General features: G+C 46.2%; 1 protein-coding gene and 1 long non-coding RNA gene across 2 annotated transcripts; both read right to left on the reverse strand.

Annotated features, from left to right (window-relative positions):
- Nucleotides 1-1,110: 1,110 nt before the first annotated feature.
- Nucleotides 1,111-7,362, reverse strand: LOC310681892. The gene is made up of 3 exons (XR_014513674.1): nt 7,262-7,362; nt 4,242-4,346; nt 1,111-1,536 (listed from the first exon to the last, which is right to left on the reverse strand). It is a non-coding gene; the product is annotated as an uncharacterized lncRNA (long non-coding RNA).
- A 2,070-nt stretch (nt 7,363-9,432) lies between these two features.
- Nucleotides 9,433-12,338, reverse strand: SOX17 (SRY-box transcription factor 17). The gene is made up of 2 exons (XM_083451761.1): nt 11,890-12,338; nt 9,433-10,661 (listed from the first exon to the last, which is right to left on the reverse strand). Exons 1-2 carry the CDS (start codon nt 12,185-12,187, stop codon nt 9,793-9,795), a joined length of 1,167 nt encoding a protein of 388 aa, XP_083307887.1. The 5' UTR covers nt 12,188-12,338; the 3' UTR covers nt 9,433-9,792.
- Nucleotides 12,339-12,540: the final 202 nt, after the last annotated feature.

A 12,540-nucleotide genomic window follows, 5' to 3' on the forward strand; every position in this document is an offset into this window, starting at 1 on the left:
GCATTTTTTATATAAGAGAGAGAGAGAGCTTAAAATCCCACTTTTGAAAAGATGCCACTTCCATTCATTTAAAAAAAGCCAGTTAAAAATTGTAACAGTTTATGTTTTTGCATTTAAGATAATGCAATTTCTTTAGGAAATTCCTGCCAGTGGAAGAGCAGCAAGGAGGGAGCCAAGCTAACTTCTCTTGGAATGGAATTCCAAAGTCTGGGAGCAGCCACCGAGAAAGCCCTCTTCCGCATGCCTGTGAAGGTGACAGAACTGAGAGAAGGCCCTCCCACAAAGATCTCAGGACCCTGGCAAGTTTGTATGAGAGAATGCTGTCTTTCAGTAGCCTGGGCCTAAGCCATAACTTGCACTTTGAAATGTGCCTGAAAACAGATCAGCAGTGGAACTATTGTAACAGGGGAATTGTATGCTTTCTGTAGCCAGCTCTGATCAACCATCTGGCTGTAGCTCTGTGAGTTTTGGAGCACTGGAGGGCAGCCTCAGCCAGAAGGGAGGCAGTAGCTGGGGCACCCTAGCCAAGTGCCACACGCGTCCCACGCTGTGTCCTGGCTACATTTTGAGGCAGCACTGGACCCGTTCACCAGAGGGCGCCCTGCAGCCCCAGTACTGCCCGTGGCACCCTGCTCCCCCAAAATCTCCCTTCTTCTGCTACCAGGTGCACTAGCTTCAACTGTGCAAATACCCCCTTGGTCACCTCAGAAACCTGGGCATCCAGACTCAGGGTGAAGCCCAAAAGTACCCGCAAACTGTGAACCTGTGTCTTCAAGGGGAGTGTAGCCCCATCCAGCACAGGCTGAAGAGCACTTCTGTCTTGTCTGGTTTAAGTTTCAATTTGTTCATCCTCATCCAGGCCATTACTGATGGTAGAAACCAGTTTAGTTGATGAGAGTTAAACATTATCTGGAAGGCTACAGATTCCACATTTCTTCTCTAGAGACTTTGCTGGCATCATAAGGAATATAAACTACTTAAAGGTTTTGTTTATGATTAAACTGTATCTAAATTAAATATGTAAGACAATCTCCCCTTACATGTGCTGGCTATGGTAAAGGGACTTATATTTGTTTACAGTATGTGAATCATTCTTGGATTACAGTATGATGCCCATTAATTTACATTTCATAAAGGAACAAGTAGACAATCCCTGTCCCGTCCCGCAAAAAACAAACAAACCACAAAACGCACACACCGTAGAAAATTAAGCAACCCTAACATGGTTGTTTAATGAAAGGTTAAGTCAATAATTATAGAGCACTGAGTTTTGAAAACACAGGATGTAAATCTTAAGGACTTGGAAGTGTTTTCTTCTATTTTCTCACCAATTAAGTAAGATCCACTTTCCTAGCCTCAGGAGCAAGCAGGTTTATCAGGTGTAAGTGTGTAAACATAGCATTAACCATGTTCCGTGGTGCTGCATCTTCCTCCATGGATGAGAAAACAGAAAGATCAACTATTATGCTTCTTACAGCCAAAGCAAGCAAGCAAACATAAAATTACCAAACAATCTTCAAGCTTTGCTTTCTGGGCCTGTGAAAAGATAAATGATCCATTCATCATATTTTCATGCAGAAACTTTTCATTTAATATATATTAAATGTTAATGATTAATTTTAATAATATTTATGTTTCCTCCCATAGGGGATCATATTTCCTCAATAAACAAGAGGGTACCTCCCTTACTTGGAAATATTGATATAACTGCAGGGGAAATTATCAGGTTAACACTTGTATATATGATTTAATCCCTTGCCTAGATATTAATTACACAACCCAATTCTGCTTAGTACCATGGCGTCATGTTCCCAATCATACCATTTGCATGTGATATGAATTCATTAGTCATATTTTGTGATATTCAGGATCTGATATGCACATACCACAAAGTCACAAAATTTCCACATGAAAAATCCTGGCTGATCAAGTCCTATCAAATAATAAATAGACGTCAAAATCCACATATTTCAAAGGGAGTCCAACTTAATTATGGTTGGGAAGTAGCAACTGACCCATTTTCTATTCTACCTCATACTCATCGGGAAACAATTTATTTAAAACAACAGCACAGATTCACATTCAGAAATATGGATCCAAGTTTAGACATTGATGAATATTGGCTTGCCTTTTTGGTCATTCAGGATAAAACTTATGACTGCACAAACATATTCCAGTATTTTCATAAAACAGGAAAATAATTGTTTTAAACAGGATGCATGCAGAATAAATTTTGCTTCTAAATCACAGCAGCAAGAAGCCTTGAAGAAAATCAGACACTGTAAAGTAATCCCACAATACCTTGGAAAAAATCCAAGATTACTTTGTTCCTAGACATATTCTTTGTGGATAAATGAAGCTGGCATTCTTTCGGTGAAGAAACAATGTTTCTTCATAACCCTTAAGAAATACAAAATGAAACAAAGTTTTGCTCAGATAAGCAAAGAAACACGAGACTTTTTCTGATACTTGCATTAAAAACAGTGCAGGAGACTTTTGTCTGCAACTATGAAGTTGGGAATGTTGAATGGTTATGTTAAATGTAAAGGTTCATCATTGTTTCACCCAATGTGTATACCTTTAAGGGGCCGGAGCAAGGGCCAGAGCAAGCTAACGAGATCCAGCTTTACAGCTGTGAACCATAGCAGGTGCTGCTGAGTTGCATTGATTAAGCTGCACCAGGAATTGGGTGCAGTATATAAGGAGCAGCACCTAGCTCTGCCTTTAACCCTGGGGATGGGTTGGTGGTTGGGTCGTGTTTGTTTGTAGATGTATTTGGTGTATAAGGAGTTTTTGTTTTTCTTATTAAAACCTTCTTTAAGTTATTTTTGAGTCCCTTTTCTTTTTATGCATGGTCTCCCCAGCAAGCTCTCTGCGCTACTATACTGCGAAAAGCCAACAGGGATAACTTGAGATGACATTATTCTGATCTCTGAAATGGTCAGTGAGAGACCTTGAGGGCTTCTCTATGCTGAACAAGTGCTTTTATACATGCATGCCTAAGCCATTGCTTAAGTAGCCAAAATAGTGCTACCCATATATAAGAGGGAGGTGCCACTGGTCTCCCTCCCTATCTGCTCAACTTTTGAATGCTTCCTTGTTTTTAATTGCAGGCATGATTTATCCCCATAATATATGCCAATGCATTAGGAACGTAAACACAAACCCTGGCTGATAATGTCAAAAGCCTATCTAGTCCAGCATCCTGTTCTCCCAGTGGCCAATGAGGTGCCCATGGGAAGCTCACAGACAGGATCTGAGGGCAATAGTACTCTCCCCACTTGCATTCCCCAGCAACTCATATTCAGAGGTATACTGACTCTGATGGTAAAGGTAGAACATAACTATTGATGCCACTGATAGTTTTATCCTCTATCAATTTGGCTAATCCATTTTAAAAGCCATCCAGATTGTTGGCTGTGATTGCACCTTGTGGGAACAGATTCCACAGTTTATCTATGCAGCATGTGAACAATGCTCTCCTTGGGGAAATGCACCTGGCACCATGAATGTCAGTTTTTAGGTGCTTGGCCTATATACCCAGGCCTTCGGTATTCAAGATAGCTTCTGTTGTGATACTCACTGTGAGGTACAGCTTGTCCTTCTTATGGGCACTTTAGGAATTTTGTATTTTAATTTTCTATTTTTCTAAATAATTGCTTATTGGTTTTTTCATAATTTTATAAAGTTTAACATAACCATTTCAAACATTAAAGTGCAAGGTTCTTTTGAATTTTCAGACCTCCTTCCCTCCCTCCCTGAGTTCCATATTTAGGATTAAATTTGCTGCATCTTTTACTCTTATCCATCTGTTAAATAACCATAATTGTCATAAATAATTCCACCTTACAAGTGTTATTACATCCCTGCCAGATATTTTAACTGCTTACAGTGGTCTTTTAAATAAATTACAAATTTACTCCAGTCTTAGAAAATACTTGATCAAGTTGTATTTAAATTTTCTAGTTCTAAAATGATTGTATCTGTTTTTATTTTATCTTGCGGAGTTGCATTGTGACTTTTTTTTGGATAAAGCGACTATTATGGTGGTGAAAAGGCTCCTTTGGTCTGTCCTGAATCTTAAAACATTCATTTTCACTTTCCATTGTCCTAAACTATATCACAGGGTGAGGAGAAAAAGGGAGAGAGGGAGGGAAGGCTCATTAAAGGGAAGGTAAAACAGATGAATAAAAATTGCCCATATATCCTGTCTTGAATCTGATAAATGGGTGTTGCCTCACCTGCTCTGTTCTTTCCTTGTTCTGTGGAACTAAGGTGGCCTGTGACTCAATCAGGTGGCTGTTACTTACCATAAATCAATCAGATAAAGAAATGTCCTGAGTCTGCTAGAAAGAAAGAAATGTAAAATTCAATCATGAGACTATCACTTAAATCAATTAGGTAGATATCCAGAGCCAGCTACAGAAAAATAAATGCAGAAGTCAGGGGTCATCATTTTCATTTAATTGCAACCTGGCCATTAAAACTCAGTGGTTTCTGCTCCATTCCTCCCTCCACACATTTGTGGAAGCCTTTCTCCTCACCAGCTAAGGGGAAATCTCTAGGAAATGTTTCATATTGGCAATGCAGAGTACCGTGTGAGGACTCAACGTCTGTTGGTCCTCTTAACTATCATGTCCAAGAGTCCAAGAGTGCTGCGCTTTGCAGATTATCTCCATCAAAAGTGAAGATCTTGAATCTGAAACCAGATTGTGAGTCCTGAGTGCAGGTTTTGGGGTTTATACCTAACACAGAGAGATGAACTACAGTATTTGACCTCTCATTTTGCTGGACTTTTGCTGTAATTACACTTTGCTGTAATTCATGCTTGTTGTGGATAAACTGATGTGTATGCACATTTGCTAAGAAGCAAGCCACTGGGTTTAATTGGGTGCTTACTTCCAAACAAGCATGCATAGAATTGCAATGTGCTCCTGTTTGCTCACCACCATTTACCTGCTACAATTAAATGAGTTTCCAGATCAGGCTGCAGTCCTAAACCCACATGTAATCCAAGTCTATTTATGCTTACTCAGATGTCAATCCCATTGTGTAGAACAGGACATGCTCCCATTTGAGTGGGCATAGGGTGATAGCCATAGACACCTGCTTTGCAGTCAATTTAATGTACCGTATATCCTCCAATAAGAGCATAAATATATTCTCTTGGAATTTCAGCAAATTGCTAAGCCTAAATTGCAGGTAGAAGCAAGGCAACATCTTAAAAATTACACAAAAAGTAAAGGTAGCTTGGTTGGCTCTTACAAAAAAAATCCAAAGTCCATATGAGGGCTATATCTTTATTAGGCCAAGCAAAATGTCATTAAATAAGGTAGTGGAAAGCACCTCATTTGAATGTCTACTAGCTTCACCCACACCTCCAATTTACCAATGCAGGCATGGATGGCTTGAGTAACCCCAACAACCTTTTCCTCCCCTCATACCCCTTGAATTTTCAACATCTAATTTGATGAAGAGTTCTGTGGAACTTGAAAGCTTGCACACTATTTTATGACTTTTTGATTGGCCCAATAAAGGTGTTTACCTCATAATTTCATAACTATAAAAATAACTTCATAATTTTTAAAACATGTACTTCTTTTTCACAGCCCTGTTCCTTCATTAATGTTCATCCTGAAGATATTTTCCCCAAATCCCCTTACATTGTCAGCCTAGATGGACCTGTGTTCAGTGGAGTGGGCCATGATAGAATGATGTTGAATACATGGACACTGGTATTCCTCGTGTATTTCTTGAATGGCACATCCTGGCTACTGCATTAATATTAATATTTTCTTATACATTGAGGATTTATGTTGATTTTATAGCTGCTTACCAGTTAGGGCTTCCTGGGAATTGTATTTGGTAGTCCCTTGATTTTCCCTTCAACTTGAATTCCCACCATTTCTATCAAGCCTATTTTTCAGCCTGTAGCTGAAATAGAGATGATCCAACAGAAAAACAGCAAATAGAAAGTGTAAAAGCCTTTTCCTTGAGGAGATTAGTGAAACTTAGTAGATTTGATCTGGTCATCATGCGAAGTGATACTTGATCTCATCAAAAGTTCCCCCTTAACTATACAGTAACTGTAGATCACTGGTTAATCAATGTGATCAATATGCACAAAATGAACTGACATTTTAGTTGTCATGCAGATGCAAAAGGGGCAGGTGATGATAAGAAAGAGAGCAATTGACTCAGACTATGTTTAAGAAGTCTGGAATTTAGACAATCTCATTGTGTTTTGATGTTGAAGTGAATTCATGCACCAGTTATCAACTGGATTATTTGATCTAGGCTGGCGCTATCTTTCTCTTGTAGAGATAGTTGGCCTTAGGTGTGATTAAGCTAGTCCACACTTTTTTAAAAAATGAGCATTTTGGAAAGCTTTCTCATTTTTCCACTCATCCTGAAACCACCCATTACTAATGTTAAAGATGTGCTGGTCTAAAGCAATATGGAAGGGGGACAGATTGAGTTAATATTGAACTTTAAGCTGCAGTCTTATCCACACTTACCTAGGAATAAGACTCTAAATAGTGATATTTACTCCAGAAAAAGCCGGTATCTGACTGTACTGCAGGACTGCAATCCCAACTATACTAATTTTGGATTAAACTAAATTTAACAGGAACTTTATTCTGAGTAAACATGCGTTCTCCCATTTTGCCTGCAAGGCTACTTTGGTCAAGCCACGCCCACCTACATCGTGTAGGCACCGCTGTGATAAATGACATTTGCAAAGGCACAGGGCTTTGTGAACGCTGACAATCAGCTGGACGTCAGCGCCTGCAAATTCCTGTCCTTTAGCGTGCATTATTTGATTCCAATCTACGTGGGCAACGAGAAAAAGGATCACCTGACATTATGACATCAATCGGTCGAAAGCTGGCCAGCATATCCACATGTCAGATTTGACCCGTGGAGCGGTGGGTGGGGAGGGGAGGTTAGGATCTGGCCAAATCCAGCTCCCCAACCGTCACGTAAAGGACTAGGTGTGGCCTGTGAAAAACCGCAAGAACCTACCAGTGTTTATCGCGAATTCTCATCAAGCACAGTAGGTCTTTCTTCCAAAGAGGATTGGTTTGGGATTAGGTATTTACCAACCAATAGACCTAAATGCATAAACTAAAAATGAAGTTATGATAGGAGTGGAGGTGGTGAAATCGAGTAAAAGGAAGAAATTTGAAATACATAGTGAAGCTTCCAATCCAATAAAGTACCTTTACTCTTAAATACGATTGCCTTAAATGGGGCTTACTCTTAAGGACTGTAGCATCAATCTACAGAAATGGCCAGCTTTATTTGCCTGTTTTTGCTGCAAGGTGCAGAAAAACTTTCAATTCACCACCCGCTTTTCCTCCTACCATCGGTTTACCGTTTGTGAGAGGGCAAAGTGCGAAGTTACATCTGTTCCCGCACCTCTTTATCTCGCAGCTTGGAAGAAATTAACACGATCAGTTCCTAAACGCAAGAGAAAGTCTCCGGCCCAATTGTTCCCTTGGGATAAAAAGGGGGCGGTTCGGATGAACCATTCCAATGAGTTCAAGCTAAAGGGGATCTAGTTCTTGCACACTAGTTCCTGACAGTTCGGTTGACCGAATTGTCCTAGTGTGATTTCAGTTAATAGACCAATTGCTTTGAAGCGTCTCTTTTCTCTTTTGATCGCCTTTGAATCTGCAATCGTGAAATAAGAGCTAGGAAGGAAAGGGGGTCCTTTCTTTTTTCTTCTCTTTCCGAAATAAAGGTCTCTTTCAAGTGCTGCTCAAGAAACTGAGAAAGGGGAGAGGGAAAATACTTACGAGATGATTTGTAAGTAAGACTGTTTTTTAAATGGCACATAAACTAATTATTTTTGAAGAAAATAATCTCCAGTATCCTCTTCCGTTTCAAGCTCAAACGTACAAGGACAAACTCTTCGTTACCCCAAGCAAAGGGAGGCTGTGTGTCCAGACTGGAACACACAATCTCACTAGTGGTGATGTTTTCTAAAATAACTTTTTCTTTTTGTTTTTGTTTTCACGGTGCTGGTGTTTTTCCAATAGGAATGTGGGACGGGGACCTCAAAGGAAGAGATAAGGAAGTGATCAAGGGAAATCAAAATCAACCTGATTTAATCTGGAACGCCTGATTTCATTCGGCGGGCGCCTTGCCGATAAACTTAAACCCATCACGGGACAGATAACTCTTCTTTTCCTAGAACTTGATCCTCCTTTGCAGAGTGGCATTTGCCAACCTGGTCCGACCTCCCCCCCCCCCCGCCAGTGCTTTAGACCCCAACTCTCAGCCCCAGCTAACACGACCAGTGTTCAGAGATGGGGGGAGAGCCCAGTAACAGCAGGCGGGCACCAGGTTGACAACGGATTCCTTCTGAAGTACACCCCCAGCCTGGATCAAGCGTTTTGGTGTCCTTACACAAGGTTGTGACTGGGATCACAACCTACCTACACCTCCTACCTGTTCTTCCCAAACCTGTTCATTTATTGCCAGAAATTATTTAAGCGGTAAACTCACTATTTTGAGAGGAAAGGCAGTTGGAACACCGCCGTCCTTTATTTTCAAACCAGCTGTAGTGGATAATCAAATTATTTCGCAAAGAAATACCCTTTCTAAAAGGGAAGCTACCTTTTACTAGATCCCCGGGACCTATGAGCCAAAGGCTTATTGGGGGAAGGCAAGAGAGCCCGAGTTTCGGAGTTGCAGAAGGGGGTGGAATGGAAAATTCGTTTGCACGCAAATCTCCTCTTGACTGCCTTCAGTTTTTTTCACTTCAGCGGTTTAGTTTAGCAAAGAGTAGCGAGGGGAAAGAAAAATCGTGCGACCCCTGCATCTAGAGCCCTGCTTTAGTGACTCCTCTGGAAAGCGCTCCAGCTGTAGGGAGAAATTGCCTGCATTTAAACAAACTTTCTGAAGTATCTGAAATCGTATTACTGTATTTGGAAAGCAGTGGGGTGGGGATCTTGAGATTCGAGTGCCAGTCAGATTATAGTTCAGTAATTGTATGTTTACTGCTTTGGAAGATGTCGAGTATCATCGAACTCTCCCCCAAAGTCTAATACCTTTAATATGCCCCCTTATAATTAGAGATATTGGCTGGAGGTAAAACCGACTCTGCTTTATACACATCTCACTCTACAACCTTCCAGCTTCTAGGCAGAAGTCTTATTAAAAGTGCCTACTCCATGATCCTTGTAGCAGCACCGAGGTGACCAGACAAGGAGTGTGAAGTGCGAATTGTTTGTCCAGCTCTCCGTTCTCCTGTTTGGCACAGAGGAATCTGCCTCGGACCAAGCCAGACCATTGACCCATCTTTCTCCATGTTTTCTACACTGACTGGGAGAGACTCCCCCCGCCCAGATGTTGCGAGCTGAACCGGGGACCTTCTGCTCTACCTTCCGCAAAGGTGTTGGGCAAGAACGACACCATCACTCATAACCACCTGAGTTATTTTATTGCCGAGCTGTTTCCAAGTCAAACGTCTACTGGGGGTTCCCCAAGTCCCACCCCCCTTCTGTACAAGGACCCCTTGAAGGAAGCGGGTTCGGAGGCGAAGGGCGAGTTGCCTCGTAGTGAGCTCTAAGGGCAGCCTCGCTGGCTCTGTCCGATGTGGAGGTTACAGCAAGAAGGAAAGGGGGGAAAGGGAAACGAAGGCTCCAGCGGGTACTTTAAAAAACAACCCCGCTCAAAGTTCCCAGGCCTGGTTTCTAAAAATGTTTCAGTCAATAAATTACAATAAATAGAACCGAGGGATCCAGTCCGCTCCTGCCTCTATTCCCGTCCGCAGAGTCCCTCTCACAGCTCCGGATAGCCTCCCCCTCCTCCTGCGGCTGCGCAGTAGTAAGCGGCGGCAGAGTTCGCCTCCGAGGCCTCGTGGCTCGCGTAGGGAGGGAGGCCCAGTTCGCCGGGCCGGCAGCCGAAGGGCAGATACTGCTCGAACTCGGCGCGGTCCACGTCAGCCAGCAGCTCCACGTCATGCGGGGGAAGGTGCTCCAAGCCGACGGCGGCGTCTCCTCGACGGCAGGCTTGCTGCTGCTGCTGTTGCTGCGCGGGATCCTGAGCAGAGGCGTAGGCGGCCACGGGAGCCGCGAAGCGGGCGCGGAAAAGCCCGGCGCTGCTGCCCGCAGGGGCGCCGTTGCAGGGGTACTCGGCCCCGGGGGGCGTCGGGTAGCCGTAGGGCCCCAGCAGGCAGCCGCCTTCGTCGGGCTGGTGAGGCGGGAAAAAGGCGGGCTCCGCGCAGGCGCCGCTCTGCGACTCGGGCTCGGGGGTGGGCAGGTTGTAGCTCCCGAAATGGGCCCCCAAAGCCGGCAGCGGGAGTGGCGCACAGTCTCGGTAGTGGAAGTTCCCGCCGGGGTAGCCCGGCTGCTCGGGGTACGGGAGGCCCAGCCCCTCGCAGCCGCTGCCCGCGTCCATGGACAGCCCCAGCTGGTGCTGCGGGTGGTGGTGGTGGTGGTGCTGCTGCTGTTGCTGCTGCGGCGGCACCGGGAGGAAACCGCTCCCGCCTTCGGCCGCGCCGTCGCCGCGCTTGAGGCGCTTCACCTGCTTCCTCCGCCGCGGCCGGTACTTGTAGTTGGGGTGGTCGCGCATGTGCTGCAGCCGCAGCCGCTCCGCCTCCTCCACGAAGGGCCGCTTCTCCTCCTGGGTCAGCGCTCGCCACGACTGGCCTGTCAGCGCGAAGAGAGAAGGGGGAAAGAAGGTTTCAAACAGGCGCCCACAGTTCAGCCTCCGCTGCCAGTCACTCTGCCCGCTGGTCTTCCCTCAGCCAGGCAGGAAAACAAGTCAATGGACAGCGCAGTCCTAACATTGAAGTTAATCCCATACAGCCCTCATCCCAAACCTCGGCACACTCTTTGCCCACTTGGCGCGGACTTTCCCTCAGGCAGGAAAAAAAGTCAACTGACAGTCCTAGCAATGCCTACTCAGAAATGGATTCCGTGCTCCAAGGTAAATGGGGATACGACCATTGCCTCCCACACCACCTCTCTGGGATGGGCAACCTGTGGCCCTTCAGGTGTTTCTGGATTCCCAGCTCCTATCAGCGTGAAACAGCCATTATTGGTCAGCGGTGATCGGAGCGGAGGTCCAGCAACTTCCGATGGGCCACAGGTTTCCACGCTCCTCTCAGCGGGGTGTAGGCAAGAGGGATGCGCCTTCGTGGACGCACCTCTTCGGAGCCGGGTCGGTTGGTTCTGGCTTTCGGGAGGGGGGTGGTTTCAGGCTGCAGTGAGGTAGCCAGCATTTGAGGGACGACCACAAGCAGCTTGCTTAATAACTAGAGTCTACTTGACACTTGTATCCAAGCTTAAAGCAAGTGTAGCCCCTTCGCGAGTCGGGATGGCAGAAGACTAGTTTATGTGGATAAACAAGGGCAGCCGGCTGGCCTGCTCGCGCCCCAAACCCAGCAGCTGAGAGGAGCAGCGCCGGCATTGGGAAGAAACGCAGGCCAGCCGCCCTCCCGGTTGCGAAAGAGTATTTCCCTTCCCGTTCCCTGTGCCAAAAACGCACGTCGGATTATAGCAATGTAAATAAATATGTCGCTGGAATCTGAATCTTTGCCGTCGGACCTTCCACTAGCTATGTCGAGGTTTTAGCCTTTTCAGCCCTCCTGCTCCCGTGCTGCCCTCTTAGCCAGACCTTTTGAAACTCCCTCATGCCCACCCTGCCTGCGTGGGGGGCGGGATCGAGGGCGAGAGCGGCTTGGGAACTGCTGCTCTGCCCCGTGCGCTCCAAGCTCCCGAGTTACTCCTTCGCGTGGATTTACTTCCAAGGGAGCATGCGTGGGATTGTGCTGTTACTCTGTTGTAGGTAACAACAGCAAGGTCTAGGGACTTTCTTTGACACTGGCATCTTACAGTCTCCCCCCTCCCGTTGCCAAGCCTCCCGGGCACTTACCCAGCATCTTGCTGAGCTCGGCGTTGTGCAGATCCGGGTTCTGCTGCGCCAGCCGCTTGCGCTCGTCCTTGGCCCAGACCATGAAGGCGTTCATGGGGCGGCGGATGCGCGCTTCCCCTTTGGCCCGGCCCGGGCCGCCTTGCTGGCCTGCATCGGCGGCGGCGGCGGCCGCCTCGCCCTTGCCCTTGCCCTCCGGGCTCAGCGACTCTGCCCACGGACACTGCATCATGAGCGGAGGAGGGAGCGAGCACCGTCCTTGGTCGTCGCTGCTGGCGTATCCAGCATCGGGGCTGCTCATTGCCACGCTGCTCCGCCGGACCCACCCGCTCCTTGCCCTCGATCCTCTTCCTGGCGCCCCCGCAAGGCAAATCGGGATGGCTTGCTGGAAGGAACGCTTGGGAGAGACTCCGAGCGACACTCAGGCGGTCCGCGCTGGCTCTCGACTAGCTGGCGGCCGGCACCGCGCGGCTTCGTTTAAACTGAGCCCGGGCCAATCGGCTTCGTGGGCGGGGCCGGGGACTGTCGCAGCGGGCGAGCAGAGGACCAGTTCCATCTGCAATTCACCTGTATGGGAGCTGGCCAGGAGTAACCTTTCCAGCGACAAGTGGATTTTTCCATGACTTGGGGCTACGTGGAAGTAAATTCCATTGA

This window comes from Podarcis tiliguerta (genome assembly GCF_965153285.1).
Source record: "Podarcis tiliguerta genome assembly, chromosome: 7".
NCBI classification, from domain to species: domain Eukaryota; kingdom Metazoa; phylum Chordata; class Lepidosauria; order Squamata; family Lacertidae; genus Podarcis; species Podarcis tiliguerta.

Coding starts and splice junctions, on each gene's coding strand:
- SOX17 (XM_083451761.1), bottom strand. CDS start 12,187: ATGAGCAGCCCCGATGCTGGATACGCCAGCAGCGACGACCAAGGACGG. Junction 10,662..11,889: donor CGAGCTCAGCAAGATGCTGG/GTAAGTGCCCGG, acceptor TCGCGCTGACAG/GCCAGTCGTGGCGAGCGCTG.